General features: G+C 35.3%; 1 protein-coding gene across 1 annotated transcript in view; it reads right to left on the bottom strand.

Moving 5' to 3' along the window:
- GRXCR1 (glutaredoxin and cysteine rich domain containing 1) overlaps positions 1 to 15,997 on the bottom strand; it is a 118,331-nt gene extending 102,334 nt beyond the window's left edge. The window contains exon 1 of the mRNA XM_011362797.2: positions 15,602 to 15,997. Coding sequence (XP_011361099.1) covers positions 15,602 to 15,985 — 384 coding nt within the window. The 5' untranslated portion in view covers positions 15,986 to 15,997. The remainder of the gene's footprint in view (positions 1 to 15,601) is intronic.
- Between the last annotated feature and the right edge of the window lie 7,014 nt (positions 15,998 to 23,011).

Here is a 23,011-nt window from a genome sequence, read left to right as displayed (position 1 = left end):
GAGAACACATCCAGGGATAAGACTGAAAGAGTAAAATGGAAAATCATGGAGAGCTTCGTATGCCATGTGGGTCAGCTGTCTCTTGTGTTCTGCCTCGCAATCACAGCTTCAAGAAATATCACAGCTTCAAGTCACTTTGTAGTGATAGAAATACACTGTGAATTTGTGCCATCTTTTGCTTTCTGCCCTGGAATTTCTCCAGCATCTCAGTGTGGGGCACTGGAAGAAGACAACTCACTCAGCTCTTATTGTATGTAGCTCAGAAGCATAAGGAGGGAGGGAGGCTATAGATCTTTTAGGACAACTCTCACCATAAATGTTTCTCCTGATTGTTGCTGGATGGTGTAGATTCTGAAAAGCATTCTGGATACTCCTCTGAAGGCCCCAGCAAGATCCAGGATGGAAGGAACCCTAGTTGCCCATGGCAGTAATCAATACACCTTTGTATTGGCTTTATCTTCTTTCCTCTCCCACATTCCTCCAATTCTCCCTCCAGCCCTGAGATTACCTCTCTGTGAAACTACCTATACCCACATCTTTATTTCACACTTGGCTTTTGAGAGAAACTCAGGCTCACACGCCAGACTCAAAAGTTTGATTTTTATATGTAAATGCTACAGAAAATCATTGGTTTGTTTTTAGCAGGAGAGTAATATCATTAGCTTTTCAGTTGTAGGAGAAAAGAATTGCTGAAGACAAACCTGGAGACTGGAAAATGAAATAGGAAGGGTTTTTTCATGTCTATGGCATCATAAAGTGACTAACCAAACCCAGGACATAAATGAATTTTTTAATGAAAAAAATAAGAGTAATGACCTTAAAAAGTGGCTAACCAGATGGCACGTTCTGACTGTATTATTGGAAAAGGAAAATAAGAAGCAGCTAGCTCTGGGTCCAGGATAAATTATTAAGGACTCTTCATCTTTTCCTGTTCTGATGTTCTTTTCAGGAACTTTTTAGTAGCAGTAGTGTGCCGATAAACTATTCTCAAGGGGAATAAAAAACACAAATACCAATTTGTAGTATTTGTTGGTTTCTGTGCTGGGAATACTCCCACCATGGCCAATTTCAAACTGCCAAGATTTAATAACTGTCTCACAAATTTCTGAATGCTTAGCAATCCTCTCTCTACCATATCACTGCTACTTCCTATAAGAAAGGCCCCCGGCTACTCAGAATTCTGGCAAACAATGCTCTCCTTCCTTCTCTCCATCAGAATGAAACTGCCATTCATTGCTTTTCCATGCAATGCTTTAATGAGAGACTCTAGTATTCTGAATTTTGATCCCTTCCTCACTCCTCCGTTATCTCCAGATAATGTCATTTTATGTTTACAAGGTTTAGTAGATTCTGTGGTGTATGTCCCTCCTCCCTTCCTTTTTCCAGGCCTGTACTCTACCTTTGGCTGTTGTGAGTGGTGGCTACTAAACCTCAGATGAATGGAAGCCACTTCGTCCAGGAGATTGAAGAGGAAAAGGGAAGAACACAGTACCTCACACTGGTACACCAGTATCAATAACTCATCTTCAGACTTGATGAGAAAAAAATACTAAGTATCTAGATATGAGACACATCTGCTCTGAAGTGTGGGAAATAAACCCCACAAAGATCCAAGAACCTGCAACTCCTGGTGAATTATTTAGGAGTCTGGTGGGCTGGAGCATGCTGGAACCTCCCTTCCCTCATAAGGAAAAGACTATTGTATTTTGAAAATTCCACCTCTAAGAAAGAAGCACAGTGGTGAACCTCTTCAGGTTTTAGAGAACATATATCCATTTATCAAGTGGCACTGAGGTTGCTAGTTTTGAGTAGGGTTCACAAAAAGAAGGGCTTTGCAACAGCTGCAGGCTGAGGTACAAGTAGGCCTGAAGTGTGCTTCATACAATACAGCAGATCTCATGTTACAAATGAGTTATCTGTGGTGGAGAAGGTTACTGCTGAATCTCTAGTGAGCCTCAGTAGAAAAGACACAGCACCAACCCCTAGGACTCTGGAGCAAGACAATGCTATATGCAGGAAAAGCTATATAGTATTTGAAAATCAGCTTCAGGCATGGACTAGGCCTTGATAGAAACTGAGCGTATACCCTACCAGGCAATCAGAACTACACTGGATGTATACTCCTTTGTGGATATATACTGTCACATCCACAAAGTCATAAAGTCAGGTAGAGAGAGCTAGCAGCTTCATCATAAAATAAAAATGATTTATTTAAGATCAGGCTCAAAAAGGTTCAGAGGGCTCAAGTAAGCTACTCAGACAGAAAGGAGTACCTACCATATACCACACCATCCAGAACCTGAACCCAATAGAGCTGTAGAGTAGCATCTTGAAGGCATAGTTGATGCATCAGCTTGGGGACGATACCCTGATCGGAAGAGGCATCATTCTTCAGGATGCCACTTCTTTTGCAAAGATTAACAAACAGAAACCTCATTTGTCACAGTTGAGAAGGCCTGTAGAGGGCGTTCTCACACCAGACCATTTGATGTCAGTTAGCCCAAACAAAAGACATAATTTCCACCTCCAACAGAAAGATGTTTTTCTACTCTACTACTCCAGCGGGAAGAAAAAGGGTCTTCTTCTCCCCAGCAACCACTCAGCCAAAGAAAGACTGTTACAACTCGGCCAATGAAAAGCCACAACACTTTGAACTCCCAGTTTCTTCCAATGGACTCTTTGTTTACAATAGCCTTTCTAAACTCCCCCTTTCCTCTATAAAAGAATATTCCTCTTCTTTGTTCTCTGGACTTGAACCTAGTTCGCGACTGGACCTCACGTCCCAAATTACAATTCTTTATTATTCTCAAATAAACCCATTTTGCTGGAGAACTATCTAGCTCTCTATTTGTTTAAGGTCAACTCCTTAAACTAATGGTCATTATTCGGAGCCGTATTATCAGTAGCTAGAATTCATGGATTAAGGAATCGGTGAAAAAGATGTAGGAATGATCCTATTTACCATCACTCCCAGTCACCCACCTGGGCAATTGTGCTTTCCATCGCTGCAAATTTAGGCATTATTAGTCTAAATCCTTGGTTACAAAAGGGAGTCCTTACACCAATAAACATGGTAAGAGGCCCACTAAACTTGAAGCCACATTTGACATCTGGTTACCTTGGATTCATCATGGTAATAATCCAGCTGACATAAAAAGGAGTTACCATACTGGCAGGAGTAACTGACCTTGTTTGTCTCAAGAAAGTAGAACTGCTGCTACACATTAGGGACAGGTAAAAATGTTTGGCCCTAAGGTGCTTCTATTGGTATTCACTTGGTTTTAAAAGTAAATAGGCAAGTACAGCAAACTAGTAAGGACATAGCAACAAGAGGCTCAGATTCTCCAGGGACTGAAAATCATACAAGCCACCTAGATAAGTAGAAATGCTAGCTAAGAGAACGAGCATGTAAAATGGACAGTAAAAGAGGGAAAAAATAAATGTCGGTTATTACATCACAACCAACTCCAGTATGGGGGCTATAATTCATTCCACTAATTCTCCCAGTAATTGTGGCAAGGCTATGTGTGAATGGAATAAATTTAAGAAAAGAAGCAACTAATTCTGAATAGTGTAAGATGAGAACTGTAGTAGATGATGTTCCTAGATTTCTTTCACAATGCTGATTGACCCACCCCCAGCTACTATATTATTGGCTGCTAAAGGTCACACTTCCCCTTCTACTGAATAAATAGCTAAATAGGTGATGCCTTGGCACAGATCCACACATGTGCGTGTGCACAAAGAGCCAATGGCCAATGACAGACTGACACAGGCATACAAAATGCCAGCTCCTTGCTGCAAGGTGGGCCCAAATCCATGATGCAATTTGTACTGTAAGTGTCCATGCTGAAACTGGTATCTAGCCAAGATCACTCCCTTGCTTAGCTTTCTTTCCCTGCCCTAATCTGCTTCTTTCTCCCTATTTTTTCTAAGAGTGCTCTCTTAATAAATCACTTTACATAAGAATCTAATATTAGGTTATTTCTAGGGAATGACATTTAAGACAATGGAGATCTCTAGAGTAGGAAAGTAGGAAAAATAATAGGAAAAATTTCATGCGGCAGATCAAAATGAAGTCTAAAATATTTGGGGACAAATATTTTTACATGGTCCTTTAAATCAAATTAGGATATTATCAGCTCATATAATGTAAAACAAGTTAATATCCACCTTGCAAATTTGCTCTGAGGATTAAAGAAACAATATTACAAGAAAAGCACCTAAAATAATTTCTAGGTGCAGAGAGCTTTTCTATCATTGTTCTCAAATGTGAAATGAGTTCACATCATAATGCAGAGAGCTTTTCTATCATTGTTCTCAAATGTGAAATGAGTTCCACCCTGCTGACTGCGGAGCCCCTGAGGTGACTGGCTTCCAAGGGGAGGAGTGAAGGAAGCGGCTGTGGGAATAATTGCTGTGACTCTGCAATGATTGTGTTTTGTGTTTTATTTTGTTTTTGATTTAAAGCAGGAGGGAAAAATCAAAGCAATGCACATTGTTTGGAGGAAATTCCTTTCTGTTTTAGATTGCTCAGCTTAGGTCAAATGTGGCATGCACCTTTTTAAAATTACACAATTAGCACTCCACTATAGATATAGTAGATAACTAATATACTAACACCTTCACTACTGCTAGTTAATAATAAATTGTTTAGCATCCATAATGTTACTTGATGGCTTCCGAAGTTCTAGTGTAGAGCAATTAAATCCACCAGGTAAAAGGCTTTAGGCCTGAAAAAATATAGATAGCAGCCGGAAATCAAAAGGAATGCATACTGAAAAAAATAAAAAATTAAGAAAAAACAAATCTGGAAAGTCGGGGGGGGGGGGAAGGACAGGCAAAATAAATGTACACAGATCATGACATAAGATCACTATTAAAAAGGTTTTGTAATTCAAGTAGCCTAATTCAATGTGAGTTAAATTGCATAAAATAAAAAATAAGTCTTGCCAAAGTTCTCAAATAATGGCGGGGCAGGTGCCGTTACTTACTTGTCCAGGAGATGTTTTCAACTCCATGCTCCAAGCTCTCTTCTACCATAGAGGGAATACCATAAACTCACATTCCCAGCCTCTTATTATATAATAAGACCCTATTCTGACCAATGAAATGTACAAAAATGCTTCCGGAAAGTTTCTGGAATTTTCTTTACCTTTCTGATAGAAGAGGCACACCTACTAAGAAAGTTCTCTTTACCACCCTTCCCCTTCTGTTTGTGAATCTGCCCCAGCTTTAAGCTATGGCAGCCATTTTTAATCCATGAGCGAACATCACAAACAAGCTAAGGATAAGAGAAGAGCAACATGAAATGGATTGTTTATCACATTATCAAGCCACTAAATAACCTCAGCAACAGCCTCTTCTAAATCTCTTAAATGGTATAATAAATGTCTGTGCATTTTAAGCCATGTCTAGTGGACTACTCTGTGGCTCATAGCAGAGCACATCCCATATAGGTACAAATAATTACCTGGATTCGTGTTGAAAAGCATTACAAATCAATCCAGGCTATTGCTAACAAAAAGACAGAGTCTGTGTCTATCTCTGTGTCTATCCAGAAGGAGCAGGCCAGGCTTTCAGGATGACAGGTGTTGTAGAGGTTGCTCAGACACAAGGCATGTGGGTGGCTGGCTATACTCACAGGTATGGAGCCAAGTGCAGCAGAGCCAGGCTGACAAACGAGTAGCCATGGGAGGGTAAAACTAGAGAATTCAAGAAAAAGGCCGAGTTATGGGCAGGAGCCAAGACAGGATCTCTCACAGAGAAATTAGCCTTGGGAAAGCAGGTTTGTGTGGCAGGGGTTAAGCCAAGTTTAGAAGCAGCAGCTAAGATTTCCCAAAGGGAAGTGAGTTCCACCAGTAAAGCTCGCAGTACCATGAAGCTTTTTAAGGAGTGAGCCAAGTCTCTCCACATATTTTAAAGGTGTTATATGAGGAGGAACACGATCTCTATAAGATATCTTGCCTCTATCCCCCAGCAAGTTCCTAAGTACTTATCATATTTTACAGTAACTATGAGTTTGTCTCCCTCATAAGAAAGAATTTAGTTTCTCTGAGGACAGAAATCATGCTTTATTAATCTCTACATGCTCATTGTCTAATAAAGTTCTTAGCAATAATTAATTTACAATTTGTTTGAGGGATGAATAATAAAAATAATAACAGTATTTATTGAGCCCTTACACTGTACCAGGCATTGTGCAAAATGCTTTATACATAATAGTTCACTTATTTAATAGAGAATAATCACTATCAATATCCTCACTTTACCAGTGAAGAAACTGGAGTTTATAGAATAAATTTCCCCAGAATACCCAAATAGGAAATGGCAGACTCGGCAGCTGAAAACCAGGCCATTTTACTCCAGAGAACAATACTCTTACCCATTAATGTGGGGAAAGCGAGCACAAAAATCATTTAAGACACTATAGAGAATTTTGATATTTGTCCCTTCTTTCTCTCACAAAGAAAAGTGGGCCTTTGATTACTATGAGTTCTTGCCCTTGGGAGTAACCGATAGACCTGTTTTCAAGAACCTGGACATAAAGGTGATGATACTGGGTAGTTTGAAGAGCTGAAAGAAGTAAAAATTGGGCATCCTGGGAAAGGACTTATGTGATGTGAAGGGCCTCATGGGCTGCCTATATCTTCACAGAGTAGAGGGGGCAGCGGTGAAGATAGATCCTTAAACCAGTACTAGTCTTAGATTTTCTGGTCCCTCATAAGCTTGTATATCTTGCAGACCACAACTAGTGAGGAAAGGAGTCAAAAATGTCTTGACGGCCTAGACTAATCCAATAAAATGAAATTTTGTTGAATGTAGAGTCCTGTATGTAAACGTAAGAAAGAAACTAACAATATTACATTAAAGCAAAAAATAGATGTTTTATAAGACTAAAAGTTTTAACTTCATGAACTTTTAAATGAGATGTTTAAATGTTTAAATGAGTAAAATATGTTTAAATGAATAAACAAGCCAACATTGCAACACTGTGATGTGGCCACCAACAATATTAATTTAATCTTAAGCTACATTCTTAGAAGTTAGTGACAGGTGGTCTTCACTCTATCCTAGTTTGATCAGTCAGTAGGTTCGATATCTATAAGATGGTGAGAAGATTTGAAATCTTGTCCTGCCAAAGGTCCTGAATCTCTTGCCTCTAAGAATCCCCATCAAATCTAGACAAGAACTTGGCAGAAAGATTGTGGAGAAAACTTGGGCAGTGGGTGAGTGGTTGGACACTAGTTGCTTAGTGAATAAGAACCCAAGCTTTAGAGTCAAACATTCTGATAGTTTTATCACTTACCATCATGTGACTTTGAGAAAGGTACTCGATAGTTGTGAGCTTGTACCAGTTTTCTTCTGCTGCTTAACAAACCTCCTCAAACTGAGTGAAATACAACATTAAGCATTTATTGCTCACTCATGAGTCTGAGGGTTAGGCGGCCATCAACTGATCTAAGCTAAGCTATTCAGGGCTTGCGTCTCTCACTCTTCTGAGCCTGGCTGGCCTTCTGTAGCATGTCCTTCTTTTGGTAATGGAAGGAATGCAAGAAGGCAAATCTAACCATACAAGCACATTTCAATCTTCTGCATATGCCACATCTATTACTATCTCATTGTTCAAAAGAAGTCATGTGGCCAGAATAAAGTCAAGGGCTGTAGAAGTGTGCTCCTGTCCTCAGATGGCCATGGCAAAAGGGCATCTATGTATGATGCTACTGCAGGGGGATGAAAAACTGTAGCCAATAATTTATTTACCTCAGAGCCTTAGTTTAGTTTTCTTGTAGACAAAATAAGCTTACCATACCTACCAAGTATGTTAGGCAGACTAATGGCACCTAAAAATGTCCATATTTTAATCCCCACAGCTATGAGTATATTACCTTAAATGGCAAAAGTGACTTTGCAGACATGACTGCATTAAGGATCTTGAGACTGAAAGATTTTTCTGGATTATCCAGTGGGCTCAATGTAATCATAAAGGTCTTTAAAAGGGAAAGAAGGAGGCAGGAGAGTTAGAGAAAAAGATGTAACAATGAAAGCAAAGGTCAGAGTGATGCAGGACCATGAACCAAGAAATGCAGGCAGCCCCTAAAAGCTGGAAAAGGCAGGGAACAGATTCTTTCATAAAACCTCCAGAAAGTACACAGCCCTGTTAAAACTTTAATTTTAGCCCCATAAGTCTCATTTCAGACTTCTGACCTCTAAAACTGTAAAGTAATAAATTTGTTTTAAGTTTGTGGCAAACTGTTTAAACAACAACAGAAAACAAATACGCTAGGTTAGTAATTATCATTGTTCAATCATTCCTAAATAGAGATACTGCAGGCTTTATTTTTCACATAACCAGCATGATTAATATGGACGCCAAAGGCCCTGCTTTTTTACTTCTGGAAAAAAATCATGAATCTTGTGTCATTGAAAAAGGAGTGTTTTCTTGGAACAGTTTGGACGGAGTTCAGCAGAATCTTGGGATATGAAAGGGCATCACTTCTGCCAGATGCTTCACAAGGAATGTGCTAGTAGCTGTCAAAAGAAAGTGCTCATGAGACAGTCATAAGAGGACATGAACCTGGCTGTACACCAAAGGTAATATGCAGGTCAGGATAGCTGCTCTGACAGCAGGGGCTGGTTCTGAGGCACTAGTGAGCAGGGTTGCCTAGAGCTTTTCTATGTTGACCACGCTCTAATCCATGAAGCCCCTACCTTCAATCTCTAGACCCACCAAATTCTCCTGAAGTAACAGCCCATCCAATGGTTTAATACTCAGATTTTCTCTCTATTCTCTTTCCACTGACCTTTTAGAGCATAATTCCTCAGTGCCTTCTTTTCTAACAAAAGCTGTCTCTTCCAAATCAATGCCTTGACTTTCACTACTCTACTTTATGGACTAGTCAAGCTTGCAGAGTTTTTATATAATAGAGATCTTTAATTCCATACCACTACTTACATAAAAGATCCAGAAAAAAAAAAACAATTTTTTCATGATGTGATTTTGTTTAAGAATCAATAAAATAAAGAATACTTCTATAACTTTTCTATTAACAGTGTAGTAGTGTTACGTGAACAAAATGTACATCTTTCCTTCTAATGGAATGTCCTAAGACAAAAATAATTTGTCAGCAATTAGGTGAGATAATGAATTATTAGAAAAATAAAATTGATCAAAGAGATCACAAATCTTAGTTGAATAGATTTGTATATGTAAATAAAATTCCCTTAACCAAAAATTTCTTCATGATATTTTATTCTGTTTATAATTTTTTAAATTCTTTTTTATTTACAATTTTTAAATTCCTTCCAGACAATAATGATTGCACAAATTGAAATATTTTTATAATGTGTCAATTTATAGATTATTAAATATTTATATTGCTTTTATGAAAATTCAAAATACTGAGTTTCAGAGAAAATATTGGAAACTCTGTGGACATGACCAGACCACCCAAAGGATGTTTATCTAGTCCTGCAGTTATATTGTTTGGAAACATCAAGTGCTAATTCCCTGTTTATGTGGTAACCATAGGCTGCCAATAAGAGTTCATTAAGCAGTTCCAAGTCATTTTTGTGGAATCTGTAGTTTTGCTCAGCATGTTGTTTTAAGTCAGACTTCAGATAAATTCATAGGATTAAGCTTCAAGCAATTAAAAGCAAGCTCCCACAAATTAAAATGTCATGACGATACAAGGGTCTGATAAATAAGGAGAAAGAGTGATATTCCAATTAGATATTCATTGAACTAAAGAGAGAAAATTTTAATAAAATTTACACAACTTGAATAAGTCTGTGCTTGTGGTCGAGGTCACCATTATTGACATCTGGAGACTTGTGGGATCAAGATGACTCACTAATTATAAAGATTACTCTTTAGTTATTGGGCCTGGAGACAGAATTAAAATAGAAAGAAAGCAAGAGAAATTGAAGAAAGGGATGCAGTAAAATTATAGTCTAATAAGAGAAAGACTAAAAGGGGAAAAATACAAGCATTAGAAAAACGCAGCAGCTAAGTATGTTAGGCCAACAAGGAAAGAAACAGGAAGAATCCTATGGTGATGAGGAACAAAATCGAGTTTTATATCTGAATTCTTTCAGGAATCACTTTACACAACCATTCGCAATACACTACTGAATATTCCACGAAGGCAGAAATTAGGTTTTATTCTTCAAATTATCTAGCATAGTGCCTGTTCCATAATAGATAGGCAGTAAATGTTTATTAAATGAATCACTAAAAGAATATTGAAATAATACACAATGGAAAGGATTGAATAGAGCAAGCCACTAACACTTCACCATGCAAATTCTATTCCTATCCAGTACGGGAAACCTCAGAAACCAAAAGAGATAGAAAAGAGGAAAATAAGCACTTTCCTAAAAGAATTTCACTTAATCTACCAACTCAAAAAAATTATTGAGGTCTTAATTAATATAAGTGCCAAAGGCTATGATCAAGAGTAGCAAAAAGATGATATGTGGAAAGTGGTCACAGGGATTCCAAGGTCTACCAGTTTGCAATTCTTTAATTGTATATAAAAATATATCTGTAGTACCAACTCATTTTGGTACTTATTTCCTGCTTCTTCTCTGATAAGTCACCTAATTTCTTAACGTAGTTTCTTGTATCATTTGGAATTGTATCAAAAATCCTAGTTTCTTGCCTACTTTCTAATAGTTAAAAAGGCAATATTTCCATTAGTAGATATTTATTCTGATAGAACATTACATAAAAATTCCTCTGGATAAAACTTAATGTTTCATCCACAGAGAAGAATCTTGAATTATTAATTGTTTAATGATACTGCTTCATAATTTGCTATGAGAAATAACTATGTCTATGTGCATAAATAGTAACAGTTCTGGACATTCAGTAAATACTTAATAAATGTTTACTATTATTGTTGTTACTATTGTTGCTTTTCCAGGGTGGTCTGAATAAACTGCTAGGACCAAGAAGTCATCAAGAGTATCACCTTGTTTTCACTGGAATATGATTCTATCACCAATCTAGATTCAGTGAACCAGTGATGGATAATAAGCACAGCCAGAAACTGCTGTTAATATTATTAATCCTAAAGTTAGTAAACAAAGCTGAGCAGAAGTCTTCCTTGAGATAATCAATTCATCCTCTTCTATTGGTGACCCTTGCAATCTCATGACAGTTTAATCCAATGATGATATAGAGATAAGTTTAATAAATTTTGAAAAATACAACTTAAAACTGAATTGAAGCAATTTAACTCTGCCAAAAAACCTTCCCTAGGTGAAGATTGAACATTCAATAAATGATGAATTTTATAATCTGCTAACCAATTGTTGAACTTTTAAAAGATCAGATTATTCCATAATATGATATAATCTTATAAATCTTCATATTTGTAATTATAGCACTTCAAAAGGTAAAGTCAGGAGTTTTTGTATACAGCATTATACTTTTAAAAATGAACAAAGCTAAAACAGAGAAAGGCAGAGTTCTTATATTACTAGCTTTGGGCCAGACACTTGATTTCTTTGACATAGTTATCTAAAAATAGTCATTATAATAATTTTCCTGATTATTTCACAAAATTTTGGGTACACTAAACTAAAATAGTATATGTGAAAACCTTTTACAAAATGCAAATAATTCTGCAAATGCAATAGGATTTTTATTTTATTTTTTGAAATGTTAGAATATTCATAAATATAAGCATACTAACCACAGACGTGCATCTATGCGTACATAGATGGAGAATACATGCTTGAGTTCTTAAAGGAGTCACCAAATTATAGCATGTGGAATAATTATTTTCCTTCTTTGTATCTATTTTTCTCTATATAATAAATTTAAATTTGTAAAAAAATAGGAAATTACAATTGTGGAAATTCAGTAGAAGATTCTAACAAAATATACAAGTTTGAAGAAAAGGTCAAGAAAAGATTACTAACTGAAATTTAATTACTGTCTGAAATTTAATCCCATAAAAATAAGTTAAAAAAATAAACAACTTTAATTATCTGCATCATTGACCCACCCTAAAAGATTTTGGAAATGTGTTGCTATTAAAGCAAGGTAGGTGTATCTCAAATTTAATCATGCAAACTGGGTTATGAGAGTGGTTTTGTAATTTGTCTTGCATGAGGTAACAGTGATTGCTTTACAAAATAAAAAAATAATAATTTCTTTCTAAAATTTTCCATTAATGAGGAATAAAACCATTTATTTAGATAGAAATATTCTTATAGAAGAATTTATTTAAAATAACAAAAACATTACACCTACACTAGAGTGTGCTGGCAGGATTTCTGGGCCTGTCCCTAAACCAACTAACTGATAAATTAGAATATCAGTAGGAAACATGGCTGTCAGGATATCTTTATTTATCTTGGGCTCAGGAAAGACCCTCCTGGAGATCTAACAAATCATAGATCGATACATATCTTCTTTGTTTTCCTCATTAAATATTGAAAACACAAAGGACATTCAGGAATATGTTTATTAACTCTAGGAAACTGCTCTCGGTCAACGATTCTCAAATTTTAATGTATGTAAGAACAACCTAAAAAGCTTCTAATAAATACACATTTCCAAGCCATTAATAGATTCTAGGTTTTCAGATTTCTAAATTGGCCTCTCTTGAGCATTAAATTTTTGTCATCTCTGTAAGAGCTGAAGTCAAGCGTCTGGAACTAAAGAGCGATAATCTATACCAACTAGAGGTCCTTCAGCAATTTGCCAAAGGACCAGCAAGCCACCCTCTACGAAGCCCTGTTGAGAATCCAAGTGACCCTCTCTCTTTGCTTCCTGGTCCATCACTACCTTTAGCAAACTCGTTTAATATTGCACTTCCTCAATTCCCAGAATTCCATAAGGTATATTCATTGACAAATACCTTTAATATACTTTACAGACAACTTTTAAATACATACTGCTAAGAAGTAAAAATGTTTTAAGTAAATAATCTCAATGATTATGCTCAGCACAGCTGAAATGTTTACATGGCACATGTCAATGCTTTATGACACAAGAATAACAGAATGGGAAAATAAGAGAGAGGAACTGATTTACAGGGTCTTTGAAAGGTTTTATTTATATTTGGAGCTTCCTCTCAAGTTTCAAGTTGAGCACTTTAAGATTTTATAACTTCAAACAAGAAGAAAGACTTGACTGTTTCTTCAGTCACAGTCCCTTGCTTTAATAAGATTGCCTGTGCATTGGAACCTTAATCAAATATCCAAGATACAACTCCTCACTTTTCCCTCCCTGAGAGAAATTTCCATTTACAGTTACATCTAGTTAAGTTTGTTGCTTACTTTCCAATATGGAAAATATAAAAAGATCTAGGGGAGAGTCACATCTGGTCTCATATTTATGTATGGGAATAATTAAATTATAGCTTCCACGTTTAGCCCCTGGGACTTCTCTGCTACTACATTGTGAGATGCCTGCGGGAACATACTAAATTATTCTAAGACATATGCCTAAGATAATTATCACCACTTATGACATACACATCCTTCAGCAAGCAGCAAGCATTCAAGGCAGCTCTCTATGAAATGCTGTGTAGATTGTATTGCACAACTCTAGGGTATGCTGTTCATACAGGCAATGAGATGCACAGAGATCTTTGAAATTGTGCAGTTGGCAGCCCTAATCCAAGATAGGAGTTCCTTTAACTTATGTTTTATTCTGGAAAGATCAGAGAACATTCCATAATAATGATGATGATAATGATGATGATGATGATGATGATAATGATGATGATGATGATGATGATGATAATGAAAAGCTAATGATGATGGCCAAAATTTGTGAATACCTACAATATTATGATTACTTTACCCACATCATAAAAAAAGAAGGGCCAGCTGGATAAAAAATAAAAGATTAAATATCAAAGACTTTGAGGGACCTCTGCTAGTAACCACTATTGTCCTCTTAATGCAGAGGGTAAAGGAAATGGAGTTAAATTACTAGAAAATGACAGCATGATTGGATTTTTTCTATTTAAAAAAAGGGGGGGCAATGGAATTATGCATAGAAAAGTATACAAGTAAATATTGTAACCGAATGTAATACTAAAATTTTGACTTGAAATTTCCTCTATTTCTTATTTGCAAATTTATAGCATTATCTTAATAAAGCCACATGGAAGAAAAGTTTTTCTCTTATAGGTTTTGAAGATTTAAGGTATTTACTCAAAAATGATAGTTTTTGAGATATGTGAACAAATTCAAATCAAAGTACAAAATTGGTACAGTAATTACAGTAGTTTTGTAAATAACTCTCCAAATCATAAAACAATACAAATCATGACAAACTAAATTAATCACAATGAATGCAATCTTTTTTAAATGTAATTATCCTAGAGTCTTGTTCTATACATTGGCAGTAATAATTTCTACATTCAGTAAAATACAGAGGCCACTAAAATGATTTCATTTTAATAGTCACATCTCTAGAAATCTATTCGAAATTGTTTCCAATATAGTAAAACACAGTCATCAGTTTCTGATTTTTGGTCCCCCATCCCAATCCCTAATCTGTAAAATCCTGCACAGGTAAGTCTTATATATGAAAAGAACCTTTGGTCTTAACTGCTTTTACCATTTAATTCTTTTTTCTTTAATTCTCATAGTGTGATCTTTCCAAATACTTCCTTTGAAATGAAAAATAGTCAAATACCTTTTTAAAAATCTTTTCTCCCTACCATTCCAGCAGCTTTATATAACGCCAAGTCATTGAATAATTCATCACAAGATATCACTTTATTTAAATATTGAGAATAATATAAAATGATATTAAAATGAAAAATATTGGTTTGCTACCTTAATGATAGTGATTATGAATTCCATTCCTGAAATATGATGCCTGTTTTAAACAGAAAATCATTTACCAATACTTCCAGGCAATTTCAAAAACTTGTCTTAATGTTAGATCATTGCCAAAGGCCCGAGACCTGAATAATACGTTCCTACATTACTGTGCAGAATCAATCACATTTTAAGGACAATTTTGTATTATAAAAATCTGGGTCTCAGTCTGTACTTTTATAGAGGAATAAGTTTTGTAAGTACTATTGTACGAATTCTTAAGGACAAATTAACCTCAAAGGAAAACAGTAAACTCTTCAGGAACAGAAAAAAGGCAAAGTTAGCCTTTATATCTTCGTAACAGTCCAACTGAATCCAACTCCACTGAATGCAGCAAACTTTTCTGGTTTAAATATCTATACAAATAATGGTAAATGCTAACTTGGTATCTTAAAGATGATAAACCAGAAATAAACTTCTAAGTTTTTCTCAGATGCTTTAAACAGTACTGTCTGTCTTTTTTCCCAGCTAAGAAATAGATATGTTGTTTCACTCATTACACAGTGGAAGAAAAGACTCCTTAAATGTTTGAAATTTGGCTTTAAGAAGTCAATCTAGCTTGCTAAGCATAATAACCCTGTGTTTTAATCAATGGCTGTTGAGACAGTATCTTAGATGAGAAAGTGACTCATGAAGTATGTAGGGGTCATAAATAGGAGAGGCTTGCTTTAGACTGGAGAACAGAGAGGTGTCAAGAGGGTGAGTTAGGAACAAAGTTCAGTAAGAGCAAAGTGCAATGACTTACCTGTAATACTTTGGTCAAATTGTTAAATAGAGCTTGACCAGCACTCACTTTGTATTTGACGCCTCTGACTGTGCCATTTTTACTTAAAATGTTGACTCTTCTTGTACCAAAACACTTCTCGCTGGCAGCCCTTGCTAACATCAGCAAATTATCGTGGTCATTCTCATGCTCATCACTTTCTGATCCTATGTGGCCATTTTGTTGTCCATCAGACTCACTTAGTCCATCTATGCCACAAATACTGGCACATTCAGAATCCAGAGAGCCTGATGGTTGCCCATCTTCATACACCTCCTTCAAAACTCGTCCACTGTGAGATGAAGCGATCCGAAACCGGACTTTCCGTGGCCTGTCACTTTCCGGCTTCATCTCCCTTTTCAGCATGGTCACATGTACCCAAATAAACAGTTCATATAATTCTGGATCCCTTGTTATTGCATTAGTCTACTTGCCAGATAGCAGTATGAGAGCCTAATTCTAGTGACAGCAGCACTCATATGAAACTAACATTGAAAGGAAAGAAGATTCCCAGGAACTTAGGTGCATCTCTGCTATTAATAATGAATGAGTGTGAGTGTGCTATGGTTACCTTTAAACTAAAACTTGCAAAATGATCCCAGGCTTTAAATATTAAATAGCCATGGTGGATTCTTTAACAGGACAAGTGCAAGAAAGTGGCATGCAATGAAATAGAAAATAAGTGTGGGCAAGGAAATGAAAGAATTGAATTTTGGAGCCAATAGTGAGTGTCGAAAAGGATCTCAGTGACAGATATAGCTCTACAGTTTATTGTCCAGAGTGGATGCCAGAGATAAAATATAGAATCAAATATATAGGATCAGAGATGTCATAGTCTTCTCGCAGTGCTTATTTCTTCTGTCTTTCACTCCAAACAATCTTTAAAAAGGACAATAAACATGCTATATTTCTGCATAGAGCTATCATTACTTGTGCTCATTAAATCATCAATTAGACCTCACCTACATTGTATAAGATGAATTTCAACCTACATCTTCATGCACAGCAGTTTTTCTAAAGAATAACTTTTTAACACACTATGAAAAGAAAGAACTTCTGCTTTGTTACTTTCTCACTTCTGCTAGTAGAAAACATTGTTCTCTTGGACAGAGGGAAAGATTTGGAAAGGAAACATACGAAACAATGAGGGAAGAATGGAAAATCCCTCAAGCCAGCCAGATCAGCCAAAGCAATCCAGGTGATCAGCACTGATAAATATAATATCAAAATCACCCATGCATAGAGAAGGGTCCTCCTTATGCTGTGCTTGGTGTATTTTCTATCACCTTGGCAGACACCAGAAGAATCTCTTAAGATACAGAGCCATGTTGAAACTTACACTATAGTGAATATCCAAACCTTTCTGTACCTACAGAGAGGACATGCAGCTGGTCCTCACATTGCACTTCAAGGTTTTTAATGTTTATAGCATTATCTAATTATGAATTTATTTTAGAAAACAAAAAATAATAACACAAAGTTGAAAATAAAAATCGCAATCTCAAGAGATGTTCATAATTTTGTTAATTTTCTTCCAGTGTGTTTGAAGATGAGATGTTATGATGTTCACAGCACTGCCTAGCCTTGTGCATTTAAGGGAAGAGGGAAAAAGTGCCTAGCTTTCACTGATGGAATATGAGTAAAAATGATGCATAACTTGGGGACCAAGGCAGTTAAGGCAGAGAGTGCTCTGTCTGTACTATTTCTCTTCCTTCCTCATTTGCTAGCTGGTTGACCCTTGTAATCTTGAAAGCATATACTGAGCTTGTCAGAGTAACAGAGAAATTCACGACCACCACCAATCTGCTTTGGACTACACCATAAGCAAAAAATAAGACTTTATTGTTTTAAGCAATGGAGATTGATTAAAGAGTTGTTAGAACAGCTGAATCTAAGTGCTCTTATATATAAAATCATCTGCATTTATTTAGTATATTGCTTTTTTTCATTCAACATTATATAATGAGTCATTTCTTATATTTTTATTTCTTAAAAATGTGAATTTAATGTGTATTAAAAGTCCCCTTAATAGTTGTATCATATTTTATTTTATTCTTTCTGGATTGCTAGTTGTTTAAATTATTTAAATATTTAGTAAAATAATGCTGTACTGAATATCCTTGCTCAAAAATCAGTGTTCTTTAGTATAAAATCATTTGGGTAAAATTTATTGGGAAGGATATTTTAAAATGTGAAGCTTTCGATGCAAACTGCTAATTGTAAAAAAAAAAAGTTGTATAAATTACACTTCTACTAGTATATGAGTTCCTACTCTACTGTACTCTTGCCAATGCCAACATTTAATATTACCAATTTTTCAATGATTTCTTTATCAAGTTGATAAGTAGTCATTTATTATAGTTTCCCAACTTTAAATGCTATTGATGACTTTCATTCTGAATGTTTTCTTCATATAGAACTCTCACTGAAGAGAAGAGAGAGAAAAAATGAGAATCTCTACCTCATAGATAGTCAAAATGGGAATCAAATGTTAGAGAATTCTATATAATGCCAAAAAAGAAAGGGGGAGGGAGAGGGAGAGATAAAAGAAGAGTGGGACAGAGTGAGAAATGGGGAGAGAGAGAGCGCGCTATATCAACTATATCTAAGTGATGCTATAAAGTGGCTTTAACTCAGCAAAGTAAAAAAATATATAGAGTGAAAGTATATAACAAGAGAACTTAAGTGAAGAAATATGTACTGGGGCAGAAGAAAATTACTAATGCATCTTTACATCCAAATGTTCAGATCTTTCAGAATACACAATAGTTAGTGGGGAGAGCATGAATATTAGCCTAATCAAGGGGAAAAAATGAAAATTCCATGTTTGTTCCAATTATTTTTTTGTCCTGAGCACCTCATTTAATCTGCCTCAGCTCCACCTTTCCAGTCTTTGAGTTGGAAACTGTATTGCAGCATGAGCAAAACTGTGGAGTCAAAGGAACTAGGTTCAAATTCCAGCATGACATAGCAGGAACATTCTTTCCACTACCCAATTATTTAATTTCTCCCATTAGTAGAACGGAGACAATATCTTCCTCAGGAAGTTGTGCTTGCAAAGTATCTTGAACTATCACTCAATATGTCTGCGATGGTGTACACATATACTGTGTATCCTCTGAATGAAAATAACTAATTCTAGCCTGAATAAGCAAGACAATGGCTATACAAGCTTACAGTCACTAAATATATATGAAAGATAGAGAGAATTCATTAGAATGACTAAAAAAATTGTGATATTTTAAATTTTTATGTTAAATATATAGTATGTATATATAATATTTTATATGATATTTTAAAATAACGAGACTAGGTAAGAATCATTTCTTTTTCAAGGATTAACAGAAAGTTCAGTAGACTAAAATCCAGGCTGCCACAAGTATAAGGAAGTATCTGCTAGTTTGAGAAGATATATACCCTGTTAGATAATATGCCCTTGATAATTAGAACTCACACACTTATCTTAAGCTAAAATAAAAATCAAGCTGTTAGTTTCAGTGGATAAATTCTTTTTCATTCAGGCAATGAGTATTCCACAAGTATCTGTTGAGTGACCTCAAGGATAAGACATTGCAAGATACTATGGTAAATACAAATATATATAATATTATGCCCATGCCTTTCATTAGTAACATAAGCTTAAGCAAAACAGAGTTCAATGCAGTGTACTTTAAGCTCATATAGAATCCCTTTTCCTTAAAATAACCAAATTAAATTACTAGTTATCTCCAATATAAGACAACGATTTTTCTCCACAATGTGCATTCTCATTCTGTTTACAATTTGTTCCCAGCTACTTAATGTCAATAAAGCAACTTCTAACTACTCCATTTGCCACCGTTTACCTGTATCAGTCTATTATTGCCTACATGTTAATTGCTTTGCAAATTAGCCTCCTCCCTTCAGCAAGAATTTCCTTCTCTTCCTTCAGATGTACTCCTATAATTATTCATTCATTTAACAGTGTTTATTAAGAACCTACTAAACATCAGAGAGTTGCTGGATTTGTACAGTTGAACATAATAGGCATGTTTCCTGCCTTCAGAGGTAGGGAGATAATATACGATAAACAAATAAATATATAGTAAAAATTATAACAAGCATTACTAAAAATGAAATGGATAAAGAAGGGAGCCTTCTTTAGGCAAAAAAAAAAAAAAAAAAATCTAACAATAAGCCTCTCTGAAAATGAGATATTAAATAAAGTCTACCAAAATTAGAAGATTGATCATGTAAAGATTTGAGATGGGCAAACAGCTGCATGTGTAAAGATCCCAAGGCATAAAATCAGTAGGTTTGTCCAAAGAACTGAAAAAAGGCAGAATGGCTGAAGACTCCCATTTTACAAAGTTCTTCTCAAAAAAGGATAGGACTGGAAGACCTTTTCCTCCTAACCTAACCCTTAATTTACACAACCTCCTCAAAACATGAAACCAAAAACCTGTAAACCATTTCTATATTACCAACAAAGAAATACTTCAAATATTCCTAGGTTTGCCACCAACGAACATCTATTTATTGAAAATAGTAAATTATATATTCTGGAAGCTATATAGATGGTAGAATCTTGCATTAACCAAACTAGAACTATTTTGAAAAATACTATTAACAATGAATTCAAAGAAAAAAGTACCCTTTGTTCAATTCCCAGTAGAAATGGCAATCTAGCAGCTAGACCTAGGCCTGGATATTTTTTGTTGCTGTCAGTTTTTTAATCATAAATATTTAATTATTACCTTATTTGTAGAGAAAGCATAACATGAAAGTATGATTATTATTTTACTTATTCAGTCTCCAAATATTGCCCACATACAATTCTATGTGTACTTATCATTGCATGGTGAGAGTAATTTTAACCATATTCCTGGCTTTGGAGCATATTTTTTAATCCCTTGAATCACAGTTAATATATGCAACATGTCTTCATTTGCTGTTATTTAATAGCTATCACACTCACTATTTTGCGTTTTGATCTTCAAAACATTAAAAAATGATTACTGAAAGTGAAGCAGAAACTCTACCAGTCTTTGGAAAAGTAATTGTCTTCTCTCCAGCAACACTTGTCACTAGAAAAGTGATAAACCCTGACTCACTTCCCAAAGGCTATTCTCAGAACTTTTGTTTGGGTAGAGAGAACCTATCAATTTTTACTTTCTGACTACATTAATGATTAGAGGGAAAAGAAGATTTAGTAACCATCAGTGAAGTAGGAAAAATAAGCTATCCCAGAAATTTTTCATCTTGTAAAATATTGAATCTTTCTTAACCAACATGAATTCACAAATCAAAATTCACAGCTTAATTATTAATTTGAAGTACAGAGAACTTCTAATCAGAAAATAACTGAGTGCAGTCAAGAAAATATTCTTTGAAAACAGGACTATTGTCTTATTATATAACAAGAAAGATGGATGATTTCTTAGTTTACAGATTAATGGCTAAGAATGGGGGCTGGGGGTACAACAATGCTGCATTTGAATCTTGGATCGGACATCTTTTGAGTTACTTTGAACCTCAGCTTCCTCATCTGTCAAATAGTAGTTCTTATTTTACAGAGTGTTTGGAAAGATTAAATAGAATAATGTATAGGAAATACTTAGCATGCTACTCAACAAATGACAGTTTTAGATTCTTATCAGTTACTTAAACTAGCTAAATATACATACTGTTTGGAGGTCAGTAAGAAGAATGAAACCAAGCATAAATAACTGACAGAGAATCAAGGCAACTCATTCTCTTTCTGGTCTGATTCTAGGGCTCCAAGGCTAAACTAGCCTGCCATCACTTAGATTCTGGAGAAGGACTCTAGTTTCCAGTAGACTTGTTCACTCTGTACATCTCTGGACTGGGAGTTTACTATATATTAAGAGCTGTACTGGGGGTAGATGGTTCCAGTGCTGGCTTACACACTATTGTTATGAACTGTGAGTGAGCACAGTTGTCTCAGACTCCTGGGGCTGCTCAGTTGTGGAATCAACATGCACCTAGCATTTCTATTTTATAATTACCTAAGTTTTCTAAGTTTAACAAAACCACGAATACAGAAGGATCAATAAAGAGTCCTCAGAGCAACAGCTTCCCAAAACAGACTTTTACAGTTCAATTTTTGTCTTTGATTCCTCCAATGTATCTTGTAGAATGTTTTGAACATAAACATTGTTCAGAGGAATGTTTGCTTAATTAAATTAGCTAAGTTAGATTTTAATGTCAGGACAGACTGACCTCACATTTAAGGGAGAGGTAAATAACAACTAACATGATTACTTCCAACTCTTTCTGTCCTGCTTCTAGTCTATAAACACGAGGTAAGAAATAATGTTTATTAACTTTTCAGGCAAAATGTCTGAGTCATATGATGCTATTGGTGTCATTAAAGGGACCTCTACACTACATTAGAACTGTTGAATGTTAGAGAGGAAATTGTATACTCGGCCTATAGAATCCAAGTACCAGAAGAGATCAAAGAGGAATGAATCAATTTTACCTATTTAGGTTTGAAAACTTGAATTGACTGCCTTCAACTTATGAAAGCCAAGTGACTCAAACATCTAGTTCACTTAACACCAATAACTGTAAGTTCAAGCTTTGTTCTCAAGCGTGAAACAAGGATTTTGCTATTTCCTCTTGAATAAGGAGTTTCTAATGTATGTGTGGCTAAGATTCTTAAACCAGGAAGAAAGGAAAAGATCACTTTTATATCCTTCTTCAATCAGATTGTCACTATGTATAGAATACTTTTAAATATGCTTTATGGTAAAAAGATTTTTAAACTAACTGTATTTCTACTCCAGGACATTGATGTATGGATTTAACATCTTTTAACTCCTAATAAAAAAGATAATCAATGAATGAAATTATGCATATTTTTATCCTACACATGGGAAATTTAGTTCTCAAAATTCTGCTTGGAAACATACTAGAAGTAAATCCAACTGCTATGGGATGGAGAAAAGGTCAGACAGGATGAATGAACATGGCACTTGAGAATATAGGTTAATGAATAAACCACCAAAAACACTGAATTAGACCTGGAGATACTCAAGCTATCTTACTAAATATCAAAAAGATCAGAGTTTATCCTTCTTGAGATTTTTCCAGAATCAGGATACAAATAAGAGAACAGGGAAGTAAAGTTACAGTGTTAAAAACATCGGCCTAAAAAATTAAGTGCAGTTTTCCAAATCAACAGCAGATTTCAACAGAATGTCAATACTTAATGTGGTTGCTTAGGAGTGTAAATCCCTAGAGTGCCAATTTATTTTTCCGCAGTGAGAATGTTCTTGTGAAAAGTGTAAAAAGATCCTTAAGAATTTCAAATCCATTGAGATAAAATGGCAATGCTCTTAGAGACTACCCTGCTAATAAATTTATTCATTTTAAATTAATGAAAAA

The sequence above is a fragment of the Pteropus vampyrus genome, unplaced genomic scaffold (genome assembly GCF_000151845.1).
Source record: "Pteropus vampyrus isolate Shadow unplaced genomic scaffold, Pvam_2.0 Scaffold79, whole genome shotgun sequence".
In the NCBI taxonomy this organism is placed as follows: domain Eukaryota; kingdom Metazoa; phylum Chordata; class Mammalia; order Chiroptera; family Pteropodidae; genus Pteropus; species Pteropus vampyrus.
Note: the sequence above shows the minus strand (reverse complement) of the source record. Positions and strands in the feature narration are given on the sequence as shown.